The 25469-nt window shown below is 42.9% G+C and overlaps 1 protein-coding gene across 3 annotated transcripts in view; it reads right to left on the bottom strand.

Annotated features, from left to right (window-relative positions):
- The window catches only part of Kcnab1 (potassium voltage-gated channel subfamily A regulatory beta subunit 1), a 377926-nt gene that overhangs the window by 90144 nt on the left and 262313 nt on the right, over nt 1-25469 (bottom strand). For all 3 annotated transcript variants that reach the window (XM_060378390.1, XM_060378391.1, XM_060378392.1), the window contains exon 2: nt 17592-17635. In XM_060378390.1, coding sequence (XP_060234373.1) covers nt 17592-17635 — 44 coding nt within the window. The remainder of the gene's footprint in view (nt 1-17591; nt 17636-25469) is intronic.

Here is a 25469-nt window from a genome sequence, read left to right as displayed (position 1 = left end):
AAAGTAATTAAAATGTGTATATACATACATATATATATACATATACATATATGGGGCAATTTGAAAAAAGCCTAAAAATAATTCTCATTCTCAGCCATATTGCAATCAAATTAATTCAGTTCCTATGTTCACCTGTAGATCCATTAATTTATAGCTATCCCAAGTTACTCACAGAGATCTGCCTGCCTCTGTCTCCCTGAGTGCTGGAATTAAAGGCGTGAACCACCATGCCCAGCTAGGCAAACGTTCCTTTTATGTAGATTTTTCTCTTTTTATTAAAATAACAGAAACACTCATTTTTCAATAATTATATGCAGAAATTTAACACAACTTCAAGAGCAAAGCAGAACAGTCCTAAGTCATAAAGCCATGTTGATCTATCTTTAGTTTCAGGAGATTCAGTCCAATCCAGACTCCACATAAAATATGATATCTAAATTTGACTGTTTGCTTGATTAGATTAAGGGATACTTAGGAGAGTAGTGAGGGGCATTTTATGGTGTGTCTGTAATGGACTCTCTGAAGATGTTTAGACTACAGAGGCTGTGCCATAATGAAATTACTGATCCCAAGATGGATCCATAGTATCATGGCCTCATTGAATGGTGGTGAAAGGTAGGAGGTGGGGCCTAGATGAAGGAAGGTCTGTTGGTGTGTTTTTGAGGCCTGTGTCCCTCTCTAGCTTCCAGTATTTGCCTTGTTTGCTTTCTGGCTACCATGACATGAGTTGCTCTGCTCTGGCTTTCCCTTCCGGCCACCATGGATGATGCTTCTGAAACTGTGAGCCAACATGCAACTTTCCTCAAGTTGTTTCTGTCAGGCTTTTGGTTTTAGTGACAATAAAACTGAGTAATGAGGAGTCATTCTTCTTCCAAATGATAGTTTATATTGAAAAGTTAATCTGTGTCTGAGGGAAGCACAGAACAGCTCCTGGAAGCCTGGTCTTTAGAGACAAACTTCTGTCAAGAAGTCAAGAGTTATTTATTATGGATTATGAGGTGGTGCATTATGAATAGAAAACATTAAAAGGATACTGCAGTTTTCAATTTTTTTTAAGCTGGGATCAAAGGTAAATAAAAGTGAATTCCCAATTCACTATTTGCTTCTCATATTGGTGAGCAGAAGATGGGCATATGCCTACTTTCTGGCTGGGCTTCTTGCATGCTGTGTGGGAAACAAAATGCATTCAGATGTGCCAAACTTCCTCCCCTACCCAGCCATTGATGAACAAGTTACTCAGGCAAGAAGTCAGGGCTGTCTCTCAACAGGAAGCCAGGCTGGTACCCTTTGTCCAGGTCAGTGAACCTCAACTCCAGCCCAGTAAGTGGGACCACCTGGGGAGCTGATAAACCATCCCACTAGGGAGGAATCCTGGTTTAGTTAGTCCGAGAAAAAGTTGTTTTTGTTTGTTTATCTTTCTGTGGTTTTTGTTTGTTGGTTGGTTTTGTTTTAATAAAGCTTTCTGTGTGGGTGGAATGGCAGCCACAGTCAACAACTGTTCTAAGTGATGGCTGGGACATCATGGGGATGTACTCAATCCATCCATGAGGGAAACCACAGTATTGGAAAAGGATCAGTAATAAAGTGAAGAACCATTGAACAGAGAAAGCTGAAGGTGGCTTTGACCCCAAGCTGCAGATGGTAATGTCTTGTTGGGCCTTTAGCTTGACCAAGTAGTTACAGACTGTGGTGGTTTGAATAAGAGTGACCCCAATAGGCTCATATGTTTGAATGTTTGGTCCACGGTTAGTGGAACTGTTTGGGAAGGTAAGGGAGAGGAGGTGTGGCCTTGTTGGAGGAGGTGTATCAGTGGGAGTGGGCTTTGAAGTTTCAAAAGCCCAAGCCAGGCCCAGTGCCTCTCTCTGCCTGCTTCCTGAAGCTCAAAATGTAGCTCTCAGCTACTTCCCCAGCATCATGCCGACCTTCCTGCCACCATGCTTCCTGTCCTAATAATGGGCTAACTAAAATGGCAAGCAAGTCCCAATTAAGTGTTTTCTTCTATAAATTGTCTTGGTCATAGTGTCTCTTCACAGCAATAGAAAATAACTAAAATAAGACTTCCTTCTGCATTCTCTCTGGTTCTTTAACCTTCATTTTACTAGTACAAAAGTCCCAGTAGCAGTAAATGACTACAGTAAAAATAGCTTAGGAAAAAAAAAAAACAGTTGGGATAAAAAACAGCATCAGCAGTCTTGTTTTCTGGGACAAGATCACAAGGGCTGCTAGCAGACTTATGATTTAGAAATTTCTCTTGCACTGTCCTCAGCTCCATGGCTTTAGTGCCCATCTGTGACACCTTCGTGGCAAAACTCAAATGTAGATAAACCCAACTATCTGGCTGTTCATCACCTGTAACAAAGATGCTGGATATGTGCTGGAAAAAGAGCCACAGGTTATAGAGATGGACCCATTGCCAATCCTCCCTCTCTAGAACTTTCCTCTCTGTCCTCACGACATCTCTTCTTTCAACCTCCATGGAAAACAGGCCACTAGCTCTACAGGGAAAAAAGAATAAAGCTGACAAACTAGAAATGTTTTCTATTTCCTACTATAGAATCTACCAACTTCCTATTGTGGTAGGATTACTGTTCTGCCTTATTCCGCGTGAGCTTCCAGCTGCCCACAACTCTGTTGGTCAGCACAGGCCCACCTCTTCTTCTACGGTGTACATCTACTTGCCCTGGCTCCTTCATCCTGAGGGGCTGTCTCATCCAGCTATTGCTGGCTTGTCCGGTGGCTCAACTCCCTTCTTGATCCACTTCTACACTGATGAAAACAGTGATGACAATAACCATCTCTAAGAAAATTGTTTGCCCTTAAACTATTTTCGTAGAACTTGCTTCATGCATACAAAATGAGCATACAGGGAGCAGTGCCATCTTCTGCTCCTTCTAGGAACATTGGGCTCTCCCAGTCTCATGTTTCTTCTTCTCTTGGGATTCTATGCTTTGGTTTTTCTCCAGAGATGCCACTCTATCAGTGATCAGTTATCCTTCATCTACTACTGTTGGTATCAGCTGGGTGCCTCAAATGCTTCAATACTTCTTCATTTAGTTCCTGATGGATTTAAAATAGTTGTGTGTGTGTACATCCAAGCATCGTGTGGAAGTCAGAGGACAATTTTTTTGGACATTAGTCTCTCTTTCCACTATATGAGTCTCAGGGGTCAAACTCAGGTTGTCACACTTGCATGGCACATGCTTTTACCCACCTGAGCCATCTCAACCACCCATGATTCATTTTATCATAATTTTCACGGTTTCTATTTTCTAGTATTTGAGTTTTATTTGATTACTTATTTATTTATCTTTGTCCTCCTCCTTAAAGAAGGTAGCCAGAAACTAGCATATGTTCCATTCAGTCTCCAGATCTTTATAACTTATTATTTTTATGATATTTTATGTCTTTTAAAGACATCCCAAGTAGTGAAACCTATCATAAACACAAACTAAATGGACTCAGAAGGTTGTATTTGTATAGAAACACGTATATGTACATATAGAGGTACTTTAACAATAATAAAGAAGAAGAAGTCATGAATTTGAGAGGGAGTGGAAAGGATACGGGGGAAGCAGGAGAGAAAGGGGTGGAAATGGTGTAAATACAGTACCAATGTATGAAATTATAAGCAATATTTTAAAATCGCACTCCCTTTCTCAATTCTTCTTTCCATTATTGATAATTTTGTCAGGCCTTGTTTACCTCACACCCTGACATGTATTTTGCGCACGTGTTTACACATGTTCACCGTGTAGTGAGCTGGGCTCACAGAAGGCCGTTTACATGTTATCATGTGTGAGTCTTCCACAAAATGGAGGTCATTTTGTTCAGCAAGCTTGGCTCCGTGTTTGTTTTTCCTGCCGTCTCCACCTTGCTGTCTGCTGTGTGACTACTGTGATTAGAGTTAGCTTTTTCAAGTGCATCTGACCAAAGTGACTAACGATATTAAATCATCTCATCTGCTGATCAGATAGCAAAAACTGCAAGCTTCCTGGTACGGGTTCTGTGCATTCTGTACTTCCAAGTTTTGTCTCATCATTTTCTCTCCCATGATAGTTCTCTAGGCTTCTATTGCTGAAATTCATTTAGGATATTTAGTGAGCCCTCTCAATTCCCTCGAATCCATGCCACATGGTAAAATCAAGATGGCAAGAGTTAACGATGGCCTCCATTTTCTAGAGCCATAAGTGGGAAAAGAAGACACATGCTCAATAATCTCGTCAGGGCCTGAAGGCTACATTGTTTGGGGAATTGAAATGCGGCATACAAGAAGCCTCGATCAAGACTTTATGGTCTCAAAAGCCTCAGTGCAGCCCAGAAAAGAGTGAGAACTAGGTAGTAAAATCAACCAAAAGAAACAGCTGTGAGCTGGGCCATGGTGGCACAGCCTGTGTTTTCAGCACCTAGGAAGCTAAACAGAGAATTTTGAGTTCCAGGTCAGCCTGAGCTACATAGTGGATCCCTGTCATAAACAAATACTTCCATTCTTCGACGAAAGCAGAACGCCACGTTGTGGTGGTTTGAATAGGTAGGCCCTCCCCTAGACTCATGTGTTTGAACCCTTGACTCAAAGGAAGCGGCACTATTAAGAGGTGTGGCCTTGTTGGAATAGGTGCGGCTTTGTTGGAGGAAGTGTGTCACTGTGGAGGCAGGCTTTGAGATCTCTCATATGTGCAAGCTTCTGTATCCCAGCGGGCTACAGTCTCTGCTGCCTTTGGCTCAAGATATAAAACCACTCAGCTGTGGCCTCAGAGAGCACACAAGAAAAGATATAGGTGTCACTTGTAGTCTCTTCTGAGTAAAGGCTGAAGGAGTGGCATGGTAGAGCCTATGCCTTGCATATGAACGGGAGGTAAGGTCAGAGACCAAGAGGGAAGGTGAAGCCGAGCCTGGCAAGAGCTTGTTAGAGCACCAGGTAAGCCTTTCATCCTCTCGCTCCTTCTCTGCAGCCGCAAGCAGTCCCTCTGGTTTGACTGTCAGCTCCAATTTAGCTTTTGCTCATTACCTCATCACCCATTTTCTATAATTACATGTTGGGCAGCTCTTCCTCTTCTCATTTTAATTAGTTGTCAGATATGAAATGAACATTAGCAGTATTTTCTGCTTCGCTCTTGTGGATGCCCTTCTTTGCCTGTGTTCATTATCCAGGTGTTAGGATGAGGCTGTTAATTCGTAAATGAGCCACTAATCTCACAGATCCCTCAAGATTATAGGGAACATACAGGAAAGAATATACTACAAACCGGGGATGGTAAGATGGCCCAGCAAGAAAGGCACTTGCCATTAAATTCTACGACCTGAGTTTGTTTCCTGGGTCTTACATGTTGAAAGGAGAGAACTTCCCCCCCAAGGTGACCTCTGACCTCAACAAGCACGTCATAGCAGGCACCCTCTCTCACAAATGTGACTTCGAAGCTTCACAAATACATTAAAAGGGGCTGGAGAGATGGCTCAAGCAGTTATGAGAACCAGCAGCTCTTCCAGAGGACCCAGGTTTAGTTCCTGGCACCCACGTGGCCAGTCAACTGTCTAGGGGATCTAATACTGCCTTCTTCTTTCCATGGGAACTTTATACACACGGTGCTCAGATATTCGTGCAGGCAAAACACCCAGCATATAAAACAAAAAGAATACAAATCTTTTTTTTTTAAGCCAAAGCCAAGGGAAATTGTCCAGTGGGTAAACTGAGGCAGTAGGAGGTGAATGTGAATTGATTCACTAAACTCTGAGCAAACCTCATACTGAAAAGTCAGAATTTAGATTTTTTAATTTTTAAATTTAATTTTACTTATATTTATTTATTACAATTTATTCACTTTGTATCCCGCTGTAGTCCCCTCCCTCTTCTCCTCCCAATCTCACCCACCCTCCTTTTTCTCCCCCTATGCCTGTTCCCTAGTGCCCTGATAGGGAAGGACTTCCTCCCCTTCTATCTGAACCTAGCTGATAAATCAGATCTCATCCAAGGCTGGCTGCATCATCTTCCTCTGTGGTCTGGCAAGGCTGCCCCCCACCCCCAGGGGGAGGTGATCAAAGAACCATCCACTGAGTTCATGCCAGAGACAGCCCCTGCGCCCCTTACTAGGGAACCCACTTGGCAACTGAGCAGCCAATGAGCTTCCATTGAACAGGGGGTCTAGGTCCTCTCCATGCATGGTGCTTGGTTGGAGTATCAGTCTCTGCAGGGCCCTTTGGGCCCAGGTATTTTGGCTCTGTTGTCTCCTTGTGGAGCTCCTGTCCCCTTCAGGTCTTTCTTTCTTCTTCCATAAGGATTCCAGCACTGGAATGTTTGATTTGGATGTTTGATTCCAGCAAACATCCAAGGTTTGGCTGTATCTCCTTCGATACTGTGGCAGAATTTAGATATTTGACCATGACTACCAAAAACATAGAGGCACATAAGCTGAGTAAGATTAGAAGGGTCTGCTCTTCGTGGTGGTCCTGTAGTTATGATCGTCAACCACCACTTCTTGTCTTTAGAAAAGTGTCCTTTACATTTCTTCTGAGAATGCAGTTTCAGAGGTTTGAAACCCTTCCTTAGTTTGGAGGGTTTTGTTGTTGTTGTTTTTGTTTTTTTTGTTTGTTTGTTTTTGTTTTTTTGTTTTTTGTTTTGTTTTGTTTTGTTTTTGAAACAGGGTTTCTCCGGTGGAGATGAGGGAGGGAGGGAGGGACTGGGAGGGAATGAGGGATGGGGACACAGCTGGGATACAGAGTTAATAAAATGTAACTGATAAAAAAAAATAATAATAATAATAAAAAAAAAGAAACAGGGTTTCTTTGTGTAGCCTTGGCTGTCCTGGACTCACTTTGTAGACCAGGCTGGCTGGAATTCACAGAGATCCTCCTGTCTCTGCCTCCCTGAGTGCTGGGTTTACAGGCTTGCACCGCCATGGCCAGCTGGCGTAATTTTTTTAAAAAGAAGATTTATTTTAGTTTTAATTACGTGTGTATGTATTTGGCTGTGTGGGTATATTTGTGTGAGTGTAGGTGCCCACAAAGGCAGAGGCATCAAATCTGCCTAGAGCTACCATTAAAAGCAGTGGTGAGCTGCTGTGTGGTTCTGGGAACTGAAGTGTGTACTGGCCATCTTTCTAGATCTGTTTGTGGGGTACTGGGAATTTATCCAGGGGCTCCTTCATGCTAGGTAAACACTACCACAAAACCATATTCCCAGCTGTAGTTCTTGCTTGTCTGCTGTCCTTTAGAAATTGGTTCACCCACGGATACCACAGCCAATGAGATATGAGGCATGGAGCTATGGTAGCTATTTTATCACTGTGAGGTCAGCCTGATAATGGATCAAACCTTGCAGAACTCATAGTTTGATTTTGCAAAAGTGCCATACGAGTTTACTGTCTACACAGATTTGGAGACTCTAGCATCTGGCCTAGAAATTTCTGTATTTTTGGAAGCTTAGTTTTTGTACTGCTTGGATCCAGGATTTTTTTTTCAATTGTTTTGGGAACCTTTTGATTGACTCATTCTCAGTAGACCTGGGAAGACCTGGGCGTTTATTCCTGTCTTGTGCTGTGGCAAATGACAAATGAACGCTGACCCACAGGATGGCCACTCAGGCATTTATGCTGCCCTTCCAGAAATAGTTGTCTGTGGCTGTCATTCTCTTTACTGAGCATCCTAGAAGTACACCCCACCTTTCTGGAAGACGATACCCCAAATGATTCCCTCAGTGTCTTTTCTTCACTCCTAAAGGACTCATGTGTACTACTGATCAAGCTGATTGGACATGCATTTGAGTTTCTGTGCTGTAGGAGGTTCTGAAGAATTGTTTCTGTATAAGCATAGAGTGAACACTGATGTGAACTGTGTACATACAGCACGTGCTATGGCCAAGATGCTGCTCGGTAGAGGAGCTATGGGGTAACACATGTTATCTTCTAGGCAGCATACCAATAATGACATCATTCAAGGCATCCACAAAACCCAAAACATCTTTTCTGGGTAGCATTCTGACTTTGAAGTCTCATAGTGAAAGCATACCTGATCCTGGGTGGAAACAGATTCTGGCTCTGGTTATGTCCAGGGAGCTTTGAAGGCTGTTGGGCACCCCAATGATGGACAGGGATTTTCATGTTCTTACAGTTTCTAGTTTGAAGCCAGCTGCTGTTAGAAGTCATACTGAACCTGCTTAATGCTAACAAGACCTCTCTTAGAGGTGAAAGAGCCCCTTATGTCTGATGAAACTGTGTATGGGCTTCTTTTCAGTCGCTATGATAAAATACCATGACAAAAACAGTGAAGGGAAGAAGGGTTTATTTCAGCTCATGGTTCAAGGGTACAACCCATCATTGCTGGGAAGTCAAGGCAGCAGGAACCTAAAGGAACTTTATGGAATAAGGAAGCAGAGAGCAATGAACAGTAGTCCTCGTTTCTATTCCTGTCTCTGTCTCTCTGTCTCTATCCCTGTCTCTGTCTCTCTGTCTTTGTCTCTTACCACTGTATTCAGTCTAGGGTTCTTACCCAAGGAAAGTGTACCGACCACAGTTAAAACAGGTCTTCCCACATCAATTAATCCAGTTGAGATTATCCCTCGAAGATATTCTCAGAGGCTAACAATGTCAATCATATCCACAGGTGGATACAGAGATTTATCTCCTACAGGATTCTGCCAACTTGCCATTAACACTAACCATCAGAAGCTGCTGGTTCCTCAAAGAGAAGGTCGAAGTCCAGATGTAGAGAGAGGTGGCTGCGTGCACCTGTGTGCTGCATGCGGATGAGGGTGCTGGTGAGGGAGAACAAATGAATGAAGCTGACTGGACCGAGAGATGCCTGGGACATTAGTAAAGCACAACTTTGAGTGTAGAAGAGAAGGTGTCTCCAGAGGGGTGTGACTTAATGCAGGGTTTGTTCTTAATGATGGATATTAACCGATTGATAGTTAAAAGGCAGACCAATGTGTGTGTGTGTGTGTGTGTGTGTGTGTGTGTGTTCACATGTGTGTGTCACTATGAAAGGTGGGGCCTGGCAGGGGGGAATCAGGTTTTTATTTTCTTGCCCCGGCTCTTGTCTGTTTCTGCCTTCTATTTCCTGTTTTCCAGGAAGTGAACAACCTGTGAATCCAGGAAGTGATTCACATGAGCCCAGAAACAATGCAGCTAGGGGCTGTGTGCTCAACCTTTGACACCAAGAACGAAATAAGTATTTCTTCTTTAAATTGTTAGATGATTTTTCACAGCCATGAATTTGAAAAACAAGACTGCCAGCTCTACCACAGGGCATTGGCTTTTCCTGAATCTGTTTCCCTGTTTTGAAAGGAGCTGGCATTTCCATAATAGTGGCTCTCTTATAATGGTGATGCCTTTTAGGAAAACCATGTTTATAAATTGTTACTGTTTCTGCCAATTGCTCAAACATGGGTTCGGATATTTTTCTTCTTGAGTCCTCTTCTAATCATTGTATGGAATGTCAGGCTATTTCAGTCTCTCAATTGTGTCTTTGGCCCTAATGGATTCTTTCAAGCAAAGGCATCTGGCCAGCAGCAATGCTTATTCAGATGGATCAGGCTGTCACAAATTCTTAAGAAGTATTTTATCCATTAACTCTTCAGCTAAAATCCCATTTGGGTTGGGGGCTGGGGAGATAGCTCATTGGGTAAAGTGTCTGCTGTGTAAACACAAGGACCAGAGTTCAACCCTAGAACCTGTTCTAAAACGCTGGGGGCAGAGTGGGAGTCTTTCTAATGTCACCTCTGGGGAATGAACACAGGGCCAGGCAGTGTAGCCTGCTTGTCAGGCTCCAAGTCAACAAGAGACACAGGTTGAATGGCTCCCGAGGAATAACACCAAAGGCTGACTTCTGGCCTCCACACACTGGGCATGCACCTGCATGTGTACCTGTGCACACAAGCCCATCAACATGTACACATACAAGTCCTGCTTTGTAAACATAAAAGTTCCTACTAATTTTTCTATGTTTGTATCATGGTTTTGTTAGAATTCTCCAGGCAGAGTAACAAGCCTAAAACCCTCTTGTGCATTTAACACTCACGCACCCACTTAGAGTCTGTGGGCATTTCCGTCTTCTAATACCTCGTTCCATTTGCATGATACAGGAAATTGTTAAAATCTTTGAGGAAAGAAACTGTACTTTTAAATGGTCTCTCGAGTGTCTAGAGGTACTTTATAAATGCTTATGACTGCTGTCATAATAATAGGCGAGGTGGCTACTCTATGGTGACCTTGACAGCAGGAATGGGAACCATGAAGGGTGTCATGAAAAATAATCTTAACCATGTTAAGTGTCTAATGTCACGTTCTCCTAGTGTCACAATATTCATGTCCAGTGAGAGCATCTCCAAAGCAGAGGGAGATGAGCCAGCTGTGCACTTTGCACACATGCAATGCATGAAAGAGAAGCCCATGAAGGGGAGCACTCATGGGAAGTTGTTGAAGAAAGGAAACAATGAGGGAAATGAGGGTGGGGATCAGATATAGGGTGAAGTAGGGGCAAGAGGACAGAGGGCTTGCAGAGAGAAGAGCAACCTTGGGCAGGGGCATCTTGCAACAGGGTGGGCTCCTGAAACCCCTGGTGGCAGGGGTCATGGAGACTGGAGAGGCCACCCTCCCACCAGACAGGACTTATGGTGAAGAGAGGAAAACAACTACAAAAATTCCATCCAGAATTTACCCTGCCTCAGGGTATGTGGGGATAAAGATAGAGCAGAGATCAAGGGTATGTGAAACCAAAGCTTGGCCCAACCTGAGAACTACTCCATGGGAGAGAGCCAATCTCTGACTCCACTGATGATGCTCTACTGTTTGCAGACAGGAGCCATGCATGGCTGTCCTTTAAGAGGCTTTGACCAGCAACAGATTAAAACAGAAACTGAGACTCAGAACCAAACATTGGGAGAAACATAGGGAACCTTGTAGAAGAGTAGGGGGAAAGATAAAAAGACCCAGAGGGGACAGGAGCTCCACAAGAAGACCAACAGTCCCAACTAACCTGGGCCCAAAGGGGCGTGTGGAGACTGAAGCACCAACCAAGGAGCAGGCATGGACTAGACCTAGCCCTCTATGAATATATACCCAATGGGCAGCTTAGCCATGGTTCCCCTAGAAAGGGGATGGGGGCTATCTCTGACATGGTCTCTGCTGCATGCATTTCAATCACTATATCCTGGCATGGATGCCTTTCCAGGACACTGAGAAAGAGGAGGTACAAAATCCTGATGAGACTGGATGTGCTGGGTGGGTTTTGTATGTGGTTCTCCCTTTTCTGAGGGGCAGGGAGGAGGATAGAGGAATGAGAGGGCCACAGAGGGGTGGGACTGGGAGGAGAGAGGGAAGGAGGCAATAATTGAGTTGTAAAGCTAATAACTTAAAAAAAAAAAAAGACGCCCATGATACCTAGTCATAAGATCCACTGCTTGTGCTCTAGAATTTTCAAAGTGGTTGTACAAGTTTGAATTCCCATCAGCAATGGAGGAATATTGCTCTTTCTTGCCAGCATGTAGTGTCACTTGAGTTTTTTATTTTAGCCATGCTGACTGGTGTAAGATGTAATCTCAGAGTCATTTTAATTTGCATTTCCCTGATGACTAAGGATGTTGAAGATTTCTTTAAACGTTTCTCCACTATTTGGTATTCCTATGCCTAGCTCTGTGCCCCTTTTTAAAATTGGATTATTTGGTTTGTTAGTGTTTAATTTCTTGGGTTCATTATACATTTTGGATATTAGTCCTCTATTGGATGTAGGGTTGGGGAAGATTTTTTCCCAGTCTGTAGATTGTCATTTTGTTTTGTTGACAGTGTTCTTTGCTTTACAGAAGTATTTAGTTTTATGAAGTCCCATTTATTAATTGTTGATCTTAAAACCTGAGCTGTTGGTGTTCTATTCAGGAAGTTGTCTCCTGTGCTAATGAGTTGAAGGCTCTTCTCCACTTTTTCTTCTATAGAGTGAGTGTGCTGGTTTTATGTTGAGGTCTTTGATTTCCTCCACCTGATTGTTTGTATTTTCCTGTACTTCTCTGAGTGATTTATTAATTTCCTTTTCACAGGTCTCTCTAAAGCCTCAGTCTGTTTGACTGTATTTCTCTATGGATTTTATTCGTTTCCTCTGTTATCATCTTCATAAGCATAGACTTAAGACCATTTTCTTGTGTTTCAGTTTTGTTGGAGTGTCCAGGGATGATTGCCTTTGGATAACTAGGTTCTGGAGATGCCATATTGCTTTGGTTTTTGTTGATTGTGTTTTTACACTGGCCTTTAGCCACATGGTTGTCTTTGGTGTTGGCTGGTAGTTTCTGGTGCTGCTGGAGTTCAGGGATGGGGAGTCATGGTTGTACAGGAAGAGTCATACGGCCCTCCTCAGATGTATGATTGTGTGGAGTAACTGGACACATCAGGAGCCCAAGGCCTCTCTTCTCACTAGGGGAAGTCTCAGAGACATCTGACCCAGCACTGGCTTTCTTGCTCTGAGGTTAATGAGCTGCAGTAGCCCTGATAATGTGCTCAGATGTCATGCTTGCCGGGTTCAGCCAACTTGGAGAACCATGAGCTCAGAGGTTTCGTCGTTTTTCCCAGGGAGATGGGTTAAGCTTTGGAGTGGTGGTTGGGGCTGTTTCTGCAGCTCCTGGGCATCAGGAGGCCCTGAGGTTGGAGTTTCATGCTCCAGTACTCAGAAGAATTTTACTGGCCTGTAAGAGTAGTGGGCAGGCATGTGGTTAGACCCTGAGACCTTGAGCCTAGAAACCTGGGAACTTTTGCTGAAACCTCAAGCCTGCTGGAACTTGGGAACTTTTCTGGGGGTTAGCCAGTGACCTCATGAGGTCAGACTCGTTTGTTTACCTCACTGTGGGGTCTCTTCTTGACTGGGAGACCCAGAGATTGGTGCTTTAGGGCCCACAGTTTGGTCTGGTGAGTACAGCACACAGGTGTGTGGCCTGACACTGGGGAACTCGTGCCAGTGGGAACTCAGAAACTTTTCTGGGTGTTAGCAGATGACCTGAAGTCAGTCCCACTTGTTTCCCTCACTGTGGGGTTTCACCGTGGGGTTCACCTCACCTGAGAAACACAAACACTGGTGATTTGGGGACCACAGTTTGGCCTGTCAGTTGCTGTGTAGTCACTGCTGTCCTGCTGATCAGACACTGTGCGACTGGCACCACCATCTTCTAAATAAACCCATATGTCGTGGTGGTGGTGGTGTGTGTTTCTTCATCCTTCCTTTCATGGAAGTAGTCCTCTGTTTTCATGTCTCATATTAACCTGTATTTTCTTTCTTTGAGTGCATGTATGTGTTTGTGGTATGCATGTGTGTTTGCATGTGTGTAGGTACACTTCAGTTTGCAGGCTCATATGTTTGTGTGTCTATGTGGAGGTTGGAGGTTGGAGGTTGATATTAAGTGTCTTCCTCAGTTTGTTCTCTATCTTGTATATTGAGGCATGATCACTTACTGGATCCCAAAGCTTGCCACTTGGGCTAGTCTGGCTATCCAGCTTGCTTCATGAATTTCCTGTCTCCACCCCATTATGCTGGGATTTCAGGCAGGCTTCTAAGCCTACATGGCTTTTACATGGATTTTGGGAATATAAACTCTAGTCCCCTTGCTTGTGTGTTAAACACTTTACCTGCTGAGCCATCTTCCCAGCTGATATTTTCATAATTCACTATAGTTTAAATCTTATGCTACTGAGTAGTTCCTTTCAATAATGTACCATGATTTACCATAAACACATTCTCAAAATACCTAGTGATGGCTAATTAATCATTATTGTCAAATGAACAGATGTTAAAATCACCTAGGAGACATCTCTGGGAGTATTTGTCTGCAAGGGCGTTTCCAAACAGTTTTAACTGAAGAGAGGAGAACCACTTTTCATGTGGGTGGCACCCTTCCGTTGTTTGCGATCTCAGAATGTAAGCCAGATAAACCCTTTCTTCCCCGAAGGTTGCTTTGAGACATGTTGTTTTACCACAGCAACAGAAAGAAAACAGAAGTCCAACCCTTCTTCTTTCTGTGCCCTGGTGAGCTGTTCTCTTTAAACTACAAACCAAAGTGGACCTATATTAAGCTTCTTCTTGTCAGATATTTGGTCAGAACAGGGAGAAAAGTGATTGATACAGATTATTGGACTGAAGGGTAGAAAGTTGGTTATATGAAATTTGACCAGTCAGTTCAAGACCTTCTGAACTGGTTTAAAGAAATAAATTTAGAGATTTGGAGGCTGTAAGCTACAGAAGTTCTATTAGCAATGTTTTAATAAGCTAGAGCAGCATAAGTTGGCTAGAGTTTTATTAGCAAAGAATAATGGACTATTCTCGGGTGTGTATATGTAAGACAAGAATACTGACTGAAATGTGGGCAGCAAAGAATGGGCATATAAAGTTTCAGAAGAGAATAGGACTCTATTGGGAGCTAGACTAGAACCCATTCATGTTATATTCTGGCAAAAAAAAAAAAAAAGTCTGACTGTATTCTTCCAGTGTCCCAGAAACATGAATAAGGCTGAATTCAAAAGTTATGGACTAGCCATGTGTAGTGGCACAAGCCATTAATCCCAGCACTTGGGAAGCAGAGGAAGGTAGATCTCTGTCAGTTTGAGACCTGTCTGGTCTATATTGTCAGTGCTAGGACACTCAGAGCTACATAGTGAGGCCCTGTCTTGAAAAGAAAATGAAAAATATTATAAAGCAAACTGGTGGAGGAAATTTCATGACATCATTACATCTAAGCTTGTGGCAGTATCCTTAGTATAAGCTGTGTACTCAGTATCCTTAGTCATACTTACAGTGCCAGAGAACAGAAATATGTGAAGAGTGCAGTTTTAGCAAGGAAATGAACGTGAATGAGTGTAAAGTTATAGGCAAAACAAGAAAAGAAAGCCATCATAATGGTTATAGAAATCAGCAGCATTAAAGACAAACCTTGAGCTTTTCCCCAGTACTGGAAATGAGGGTATTCTTGGCAAGACCCTGCCCAGGAAGGTTCCATCATGTGAAAAGACAAATTCATTCGAAAAGAGCAAGAGCCAAGAAAGAAAGAAAGCCTGAGCCAAGAATTCTACTGAAAGGTATTTCATACTCAAAACCATCTCCCCTGGAAAGTGTTTCTGTCTGGTTCAGCTACCGTGATATACAGTGGCTATAGCTGTGTTAGTTGAGGGTAGGATTGAATCTCAAACCAACACAGAACTTGGCAGTATCTTCTAGATGATTCTGGATTTTGTGTACAAGCAAAATGCAGCAGTTATAGGTTTATGGAAGCTTGCAGCAAACTTCCAGAAAGCCCCTGAGATTGAGCAATGTGTGGCAGGTTCAGATTCCCTCCAGGGAGAACCTCGGAGGCCTCTGCATAAAGTTATGAAGCTAGAATGTAAGTAGCAATGGAGAACTTGAAATGTCAGTCGTATCAGGAAGGGGATATTTGCTGATAAAGGCTTCACGCTGCTATGGGTGGCAAAACCAGACTGGCAGGGTTGCCCAAGGCCACTGAGATCCAAATGATTCCATCATGCATCCAGGGTGCCAGCTACATATAAGAATGTATTAGATTCTAGACCAGACTACTCAGACAGCAGTAACGGAAGCAGCCCTTTTGCTGTCTGACAGGAATTCTATTGTGACCACTGTCTGTGAGTCTCTAGCTAAACCTCTAGGTGTCAGGTGTTCTCATGGAGGAAATGAGTTTATATAAAAGTGGGTACTAGTGGGCACACATCCTGGTCCCCACTCCCTTTCGTGCCTCCTGCCTGGGAATCACCCCTTTCCTCAGAGAGCTGTAAGAAGAGGCTTTCATTCCTGCTGTGCTGCCTTGTCTCTGGTGATGGGACCTCTACCTCCTTAGAGTCCCTACCGTGCTGCTGTCTGCCTGCCTGTCCACGGCGTCAGTAATGCTGAAAAATCCTCACCCCTATCAACCTATCTCAATGTCCCTCTTGAACCCACATCTGAGACCTTTCAATGGAGTCGCAGGATTTAGTGTTTTACAAGCTGGCTTTTAGTCTTGCTTTGGCTCATTTTTTCCTTGCTATGTCACCATTTCTCTCTTCTGGAATAGAATGTTTATCCTGTGCTATGGTATACTAACTAGAAGTATTAATTAAAAAAAAAAAAAGAGCAAGGGCTCACAGTTAAGAGACTGCCTTGAATCTTACAAGGGACTTTCAACGATGCTGGAATTGTTAGTATCTGGGAGGACTCTTGCAGCTGAACTGACTTCGAATGGTGAGATAGCCATGGAGGAGGAAACACTCAGGAGGAGGGTGGAAGGTTATAACTGATGTTTGGGGTATCAGGTTGACAAGGTGTAGATTTGTGGTGATTAATCTTCGTTGTCAACTTGACTAGATTTAGAGTCACCTGAGATATCCTCTGTGTGTCTGTGAGAGCATTTCTAGAGAGGTTTAACTGAGAAGGGATCACTCACCCTGAATGTGTGACACCGTTCCATGAGTAGTGTCTCAGTGAATGAAAATGAGAAGAGAAACTGAGCTAAGCAGCAGTGTGATGGGGGAAAGAGGTTCCTCCATCTTGTATTCTTGCTGAGGCCATTTCAGGTTTAACTAGAATCCTATCTCCTTGATGGAGAATCCCGTGGAAAGTCACCCACCTCTAGTCTAGGAACTAAAGGTCAGGATGCCGTAGCTAACTTAGCCTTTGTTAAACCATCTTGCTATGCAGAGTCCCCTCGAGCTAAGCACAGATCTTAGCTGCTTCCTTGTAGGAAACCCCCTCTTGGGCTGGTCAGCCATGTATCTTAGCTTCTGTTAAACTGCTCACTGGGTGAAGCCCCCCACTGCAGCTGCCCAGCAAGATGCCTGGATCAAAAGTTTGCACTTAAAAACCCGTGTTCTGGACCATCGGGACCACATCTAGGTCTCCTGGGTGTGGTCCCCGACAGCTGGAATAAAGGCTTTAAATCGGCCATGCTCTGTGTCTGAGCGGGCATCTTTGGTAAGTTCCCACAACGCCAGCAACCAGCTCTCTTTTCTTCCTGACTTGAGGTGAGCTGATTCACAGACCATACCCACACTACATTTACCCAATTACATAGTGGCAGGGAATGAACATTACCATTCCAAAAAGCATCCCCACCCCCTTTTGTTCAGTTCAGGACCCGCTGCCAGGGAATGGGTCCATCCACAGTTAAGATGGGTCTTTCCATGTCAGATAGCATAACCGGGAGGATGCCTCACAGGTCTAGAGGATCCTCTCCATATTGATCTTGAGTCTGTCAACTGAGAACACTCTGTGTGTGCATCATTTCAGTCTGCCCCCAAGAACTTGAAGCAGATTTTTCAAGGCACATTAAATAACTAAAGAAAATAGCCAAAGGGAAGGTAAGGAGAAGACTGAAAAGTGAGGTAAACTGAAGGCAAGCTGAGGTAAGCACATGGATGTATACATACATCTTGCACACCAGATAAGTAGGAGAGGCACATGTTGGGTCCTTGAGCCTAGACAGGGAGATGGGCATGCTGGACAAGGAAAGGCTCAGAGGGGAGATGAGGCAAAGCTGGCCAGTCTCCTACTGTGACAGTACCCGGATCTACATCACACTACTCTCCACTACCTCCTCAGTCTCCCACCCTCCCCCTCATCCCCTCAATAACACCCTGAATACTTACCAAGACCCAAGCAAGAAACTCTGAGTCCCGATTTCCCAAGATTCCTAGAACAAAAGCAAAGCAACACACAATTATCACTTGCAGGTAGGAAGCAGCTCACATTTAACCTTGAACATTATCTTTCTTGACAAGAGCTGAGGCAGAGGAGGAGCCACATGTGGCCTTGGGAAGTTCCTCTCTTCCATCACTATTTTGCTTTCATTGCTATTTCACTTAGTTATTGAGGAACTTCAAAATAGCCCAAGGACAAAATATCCCCCACAAAATGAAGCTGTGAAATCGTCTTTAGTAATTTGACTTACTTTAACTGCCATGCTCTTTCCTGCTAGAATGTGCATCTTTCCAGAGCAAGGGAATTTACCTTTTTCACTAACCAACTGTCAATCATTCATCACAGACATGACACAAGAATAAGCACTTACTAAATGTTGACTGGTTGACTGACTTTTAAAATAGAATATTACTTCTAAATGAGGAGCACACAGAAAACTCTCTTTACTATAATGCATTTTTATACAATGTTGCATGAAGTTATCACAGGAAGTTCAGATAACCTTTTCAAGAAAGAATCCTCTTTTAGTCTTCAACATTACTTTTTTCTGTTTTCATCACTAGAAATTCATTGAGTAGAAGACTTATACTTTTATACCTTGTGTAGAGACAGAATCAGGCCTCGCACCACTCATTTACCTAAAGTCTATGGAAATCCAGAATCAATCCATTTCCGTCCTCTCACTAATACTTGTCAGAGCAGACACTGAATTCTCATGGCACAAGTGGTTCCTGAATTCTCATGGCACAAATGTCTCATAGAACCAGTGTGCACATCAAACCAGCGGGGCAAGGCTGAAATAATCTCAGTGTAGGGGAAAAATTACCCCCTATTCTGACCGCTTCTGCTGTAGAGTGAGACACATAAACCTTCCCTTCCAGAGGCACAGGTCACGTTACCAGCTTGTTCAGTTCACTTTGTCATCGCTTTGGTTTCCTTAGAGTTAGTAATTAGCACTTTTTACACCATGATTTCCTCCTTTTGCCCTCTACTGTTCATAAAATGTCACCTAAGTGATACATGGAATTTCATAGCTAGTACGGAACTGAAAGGCCTGGGGTTTTTACTCACTGTTACACTAGCTGAGTAACCTTTGGAAAAAAACTGGGGTTTGATTTCTTCATTAGTAGGATGGGATGTTGGTATCTGTGTCATTCGCTTGGTGTCATGTCTATGTAGATGGAATCCAATTAACGATGATAATGCTATACAGTAAGCCAATACAGGGAACCTGGTGCTTCCTGACTGCTGACTTCTAGCCGATACTGTGCTGCATTTTTCCACATGAATCGGATATTTGCAACTGGAAGGAAGCTTACATATAAGTACATGTGAAATATGCTTTGAACTATTAGATAGGAAAAAAATAATTGGATATCTTCTGTGAAAAAATTCATAAGACATTGTTCTTTGATTTTTTTAAAAATCAGTAGGAGTGCAACTGGGAGATTGTCTTTAGTAATCTGAAAGTCTGCTTATTTACAAAGATAGGAATCTTGAGAAAATAGTTTAACAGGGAGAATAAAAAGTACAACATCTATGATGAAACAGAACAAGTAAAGTGTAAGTGAATACCCAAGTAAGCCTCCCAAGTAAGACGCCCAACACTGATGAATAAGTAAATGTTTAACGAGAGGTCACTATACTCCAGGCACAGTGTTGGGATACAGAGGACAAGGCACAGATCTCTACCTTGAAAGAACCCAGAATCCCAAGGTGGAACAAGATAGAGCATAACCTGTTATCACAGTTTGGTGGTGATGAGGTAGGGCATAGCTCATTGTCACAGCTCAGTGGTGTGTGCCAGCCACAGCAATGCCTGGGAGGATGGGGTGTGGGCTTTCTGTGCTTGCCATGAGGAGACAGATCTAAGCAAGGCTTCTTGTGGAAACTAGTGGTTTTGAGGATAATGTGGAGGAGTAACAACACAAAACAAACATGATAACAACAAAAACAACAAGCATTGTAAAGCAAAACAAGGCTAAGCCTGTAGAGATCAGAGTTTCTCACAAAGTCAAAAAGGTAAGTTGGCATGACTGGAAACTTTCTTAGCAAGAGCTCCCCACCCAAGGTACAGAACTGCCCAATTTTCCCTGTGACAATGAGACTAACCATCAGTCAGCATGAAAGACTGAACTAGAGAACTGTCAGCAAAAACAAGTTGCCAAACAGCAAGAAGTGAGTGTGGCCCATTCCCTTACCATTGCTTCTTAGACACACAGGCCCAGCATTTCTCAAAATAAATGTCTTAGAAAAATGTGGAATGTAAGGAAATTTCAATTATAGACAAACCCCGATCCAGTGATATCAGGTCTTACCGAGCCTTAGTGCTTTTGTTTCTCCTAACTCTTTAATTTCTATTACAATCTCTAAATATTTATTTATCTCTATATTAGAGATATACTAGAGATAACATTTATTATCTCTAGATACTAGAGATAACATTTATTATCTCTAGATACTAGAGATAACATTTATTATCTCTAGATACTAGAGATAACATTTATTATCTCTAGATAATAGAGATAACATTTATTATCTCTAGATAATAGAGATAACATTTATTATCTCTAGATAATAGAGATAATATTGTCTCTAAATATTTATTTTTCTACAGAGAATGGTTACTAAACTTATGTGGTCACCTTTTCTTTTTTATACTTTAAAGGTTTCTGAGTCAGTACATTGCTCTTACTTTATCCACTTTCAAGAAGAAAAATCACTCTTGACACGTGATGATGCAGCTCACTTTGTAGATGGGGAAGATGGAAGGAACTGGCATTCACGCAGGGCATGAAACCCCAACACTACAGCGGTTATACTGAGTGGAACAGCAGCATCTTCCGGACCCTGTTCATTGATATGAATCAGACATGTGGCTGTGACCAGCTACTCTGACCCATGTAAACTCTGCCAGATGACAGAAGCCCAAACACTGGGCACATGTGGCCCAGTGAGGCTCAAACGGGCCAGTTAGTTCTTTGTGCCTATGGCTACAACAGTAAACCACCAGGGTTTATCACTCATGTTGAGCTATAACACATCACATTTTGTCACCCAGGTAGAATCTTCACAAGCATATCATGATCTTTTGTGATATGAAGTAGCCAAATAACTTTATAAGATTTTATTTTATTAATTCCTCAGAATTAAGAAAACAAGTAGCAAGAAGTGATTGTGATGACAGAGAACGACTTAAATCATTTCCAACTATCTTGAATCCCTTTTTCATTTGATCCAAAGTAGTCTAGATGCAGAGGCTTCCCTATTTTATCTGTGTCAGATACACCAGAAGGAAGTCTCACCATGTTCATTTTTAGTATCTGTTCTTGTTCGACTCAAAAATAAAAGCTCTTCTTTCCCAGGTGAACCCGGAATGCTCTGTTGCTAATATTAGAGACGAGTGACATCAATGTGGGGACATGGGGCACTTCATTCTGTCAGTCAAATTTTTGGAACTCCTAAATCTGAAAGCTTCAGTGAAGTCATCTGGAAGAAGGCTCTAGCTCGTGGAGGATGGGAAGGTTTTGTTTCTGTTCTCTTTTGGGAGGGAGCTGCCCACTCAGTGAACACACGGCCAAGCTTACTCTCCTGCAGAGGCTAATGCCCAGGACCGTCTTACGGTGCACCAGGCTCTTTTTGTTCTAAAGGCAGTAATAGAATAGTGGGGACTGAGATGAAGCATCATCTCGGCCGTGTGCCGCGTGCTACTCCTCTGCTCCCAGGTCCTTTGCTAAAATCAGAAGATTAACACCCCAAAAGTGTTGTTTTAAGTGCCTGCTCCCGCATCGGCGCATCTTAGGTATGATTCACAGTTTAAAACTGCTAGGCAGAGAGGAGGAGCCATCGAAAATATGTATCTTGCATTTGACCAAGAAAGAAGCATATTACGACCGACAAAAGCCCCAGTTTAAAGGATGTCACAGCAGGGATGCCCTGGAAGCATATGTAAGAGGCTCTAGTTGCTGTGTAGGTGGTGGACACAGTCAGGCCTGACCTGGTTTCCATGTGGCCAGAACACTAGACTGATGATGACATCATTTGCTATCTCTATCTTACCATCTTTCTGACCCTCCACACTGCACTTTGCAATGTGCTCTGTCTTACCTGGAAATTACTAAGCAAGTCTAATTTTTAATAAAAATGTATGTTTAACTTTTCTAAATCAGAAAACAAAAACAAGACAAAACCCTTAAAAACAAACAAACAAACAAACAAACAAACAAACAAAAAGCCCCTCTAGAATTTAAACTGTATTCAGTTTTCAAGCAAGATGATAATGAGGTCATATAGTACTTTTCTCTACTGTGAATGTGGTACAATCGGTGAATAAGAGAAAACTTGGTGAATGACTGATAACCCTTGATGGAACCAGAAGCCACATGCCTGCTAATGACAAAAGGTAGTAGGGCAGGACAGTGGTTCATTATTATTGCAACAAAGTAAATAAGGCTTTTTTTTTTCAGATTTCATAAAGATTAAGCCATTGTCAGCTCCAAATTCCAGCTAGATTGTTTTCTTGGAATGAAAAATCATCCATTCACCTGTATCATCTGAAGAAAATCTAGAGCAAAGGAAAAAATTCTATAATTAATTAGTTCAAGATGTATGGTGGCCCACTCCTTGAGACCCAGCACTCCGGAGGCAGACGTAGGTGCATCTCTTTGAGCGCAGGCAAGCTAAGGATACAGAGTGATACTTTGTCTTAAAAATGAGGAAGAAGATGTATCACATTTTATGTAACAAGCCCTGATACCAGGTAGGAATGGAGTTTAGTTAGACTTGAGGTAAAGCAAACTGCAGCTCTATTTGGTAGCGGTTTTTTCTTAATTGTAAGAATGCTTTGTTGTATATTGCCTTTACTATGTTTAGGTAAGTGTCTTGTATCCCTGATTTCTCCAGGACTTTAAACATAAATGAATGTTGAATTTTATCAAATGATTTTTCAGCATCTAAGGAGATTGTCATGTGTTATTATTTTTTTTTAGTTTTTTTATATTGGTGGATTACATTGATGGATTTCCATATATTGAGCCACCCCTGCACACCTGGGGGAGCAGCCTTACCTGGCTACAGAGGAAGACTACGAAAGACAGTCCTGATGAGACCTGATAGGCTAGGGTCAGATGGAAGGGGTGGAGGTCCTCCCCTATCAGTGGAGTAGGGGATAGGCATGGGAGGATAAGATGGAGGGAGGGCGGAATTGGGAGAAGATGAGGAAGGGGGCTACAGCTGGGATACAAAGTGAATAAATTGTAATAAATAAAAAAGTTATATTAAAAGAACAACGCCTGTCATTAAGCATCCTTGAAGCCACACACAGATCCTCCCCCTGTACCAGAAACTAAGGTTTCAGGGCACTGTGCAGTTATTACCCACGAGCATAAGGCTTAACATCCTAAATGACCTTGACTTTTAAAAACATCATTTGCACTGTGGTATGGTATTTACCCTCCTAGCCCTTTGTGGGCCTTACTTGAAGACGATAGGAAGAGATACTCTAAGGAGAAGCTTAGGAACACCATAAGCTGGAAAAGGAAAGGTGTTACTTTACCCCATGAATATGCCACTCTTCTTGTAAACATCCTGAAAACTCATCAATAATCCACAACACAGAACCCACTATACTGCTACCATCTTCTTTAGGAAAGAACACCCCATTTCTCCCCAGAGTACTTGCTTTTCTTTGTTAAATAAACTTCTGAGAGCGTCTCGGGCAAATCATTTCTTCTGAGGAGATAGTTGCTGATCCATGGTAGTTAACTGACCATTTGATTATGTTATTCTAAAATAGCTTTTGCTTAAGGATGTCACAACAATTTGATCCCTTGCATAATGAACCTGCCAGATGATGGAGGCACAAGCCTTTAATGCCAGCACTCAGGAGGCAGGTGCTGGTGAGTCTCTGTGGGCTTGAGGCCAGCCTTGTCTACAGAGCTAGTTTCAGGACAGCTAAGGCTAGACACAAAGAAACCATGTCATGAAAAACAAAACCAACCAACCAAACAAACCAATAAGAGTAATTTAAAAGTGTACTTTTGTGACAAATATCTGAGTCTTAGGCAATCACAAACTGCTGATTGGTTAACCTTTGCTCAGAAAAAGAAAACATAGATCAGTCTTGGTGTTAGCAGTTTACCCAGCAAACACTCCCCGAGCACACACTGTCTTCTGAATCATTCTTGCCCATGTCACAAAACAGACTTTCCTACTCTTGTGATTTTGAGGGCTATCTGATTTATGACTTGTTCTTTGTTCACCTAAGCCTTGTAAAATATTTCTAAAGTTCTTAACAATTACAACAGTAAGTAAAAAGGTAGCATGATCTAAATATAGGATCGTGGGGTAAAGCCCATGAGGTAGTTAGGGCCCACTCCCTTAGTCCAGGGCCGGAAGACCCAAGCCACTGACACTCCCACTAGCCCACTGCCTATTCCAACCCCTCCATGGCAGGCAGGTACCTGCTGCTCAAGTGTAGGTCGTTTCACTCGCTGCACCAAAGGCCATGCTAGCTACCAGATGTCCAGCTCCCAAATTTGATGAAGACTCCCTCCTGTATCGGAGGTCCTGCCACCTGCCAGAAACACAGACCACAAAAACCAGAAGACAAAAGAGAAAACAAAAACCAAGGAACACGCATTCAACAAAACAAACTCAGAAACTGGCTTCTATGCCTATACTCATCCCAAACCCAGATGCCTGGACACCAGCGTACACAAAGAAGTACAGGCAACTACAAAATGCTGAGAGTAGATGAAGTCTTCCTTAGGGAAGGGCACACTGATTGGTATTCAGCACCAAGTGCTCAACCCAGGAAACATACATACAAGTAACATTTGACAGACTGAACAGGGTGTGTGTGTGTGTGTGTGTGTGTGTGTGTAATGTCAGAATAAGTAATAAGACAAGAGGCTGTGAGTTTGAAAGAGAATGGAAGTAGGGGTTGGGAGAAGGAAAGGAAAGGGAGAAATGGTGAAATTATAATCTCAGGTTAAAAAAAAGAAAAAAAAGAAGAAGATTGTGATTGGTGGAAGATTGCCTAGTTGGGGCAGCCAGGAAGAACTTTTTTAGGGATGTGACATTTAAATTTAGAGCTAAAGGAGTCAGATCAGGTAACAGCCCCACCTACCTTTCGAATCCTTCCACTCTCTCAGTTCTGAGCCCAAAGATGCAAGCCGCTGACACCCCCCCTTACCCACTGCCTGCCCCCACTGCCATGACCCCACCCCACTGCTCAGGTGTAGGTCACATCACACAGAACAGGTAAAGCCCTACCTGCCCTTGGGCAGGTAGGGCCCACTTTCTTGGTCCAGAGCCAGAAGACCCAAGTCACTGAGACTCCCATGAGCCCACTGCCTATCCCAGCCCCTATGTGGCAGGCAGGTACCTGCTGCTCCAGTGCAGGTCATTCCACTCAGAAGAACAGAGATCACCTGCTGCACCAACGGCCATGCTCGCTACCAGATGTCCAACCCCCCAAATTGATAAAGATTCCCTGTTGTACCAGAGGTCATGCCACCTGCCAGAAACACAGACCACAAAGACCAGAAGACAAAAGAGGAAACAAAAAAACCAAGGAATACCCATTCAACAAAACAAACTCAGAAACTGGCTTCTATGCCTATACTCATCCCAAACCCAGATGCCTGGACACCGGGGTAAGAACACAATCAACAGCAGCCAGGACAATATAGCACCACCAGAGGCTAGCTATTCTACTAAAACAACTCCTGAATATTCTAACACAGCTGAAGCACAAGAAAACAAATTTTAAACTTTATGAAGATGATAGAGGTCCTTAAAAAGGAAATGAATAAGTCCCTTAC

This window comes from Meriones unguiculatus, chromosome 2, assembly GCF_030254825.1.
Source record: "Meriones unguiculatus strain TT.TT164.6M chromosome 2, Bangor_MerUng_6.1, whole genome shotgun sequence".
NCBI classification, from domain to species: Eukaryota; Metazoa; Chordata; class Mammalia; order Rodentia; family Muridae; genus Meriones; species Meriones unguiculatus.
The sequence above is the reverse complement of the archived record's forward strand: the minus strand, read 5'-3'. Positions and strand labels throughout refer to the sequence as shown.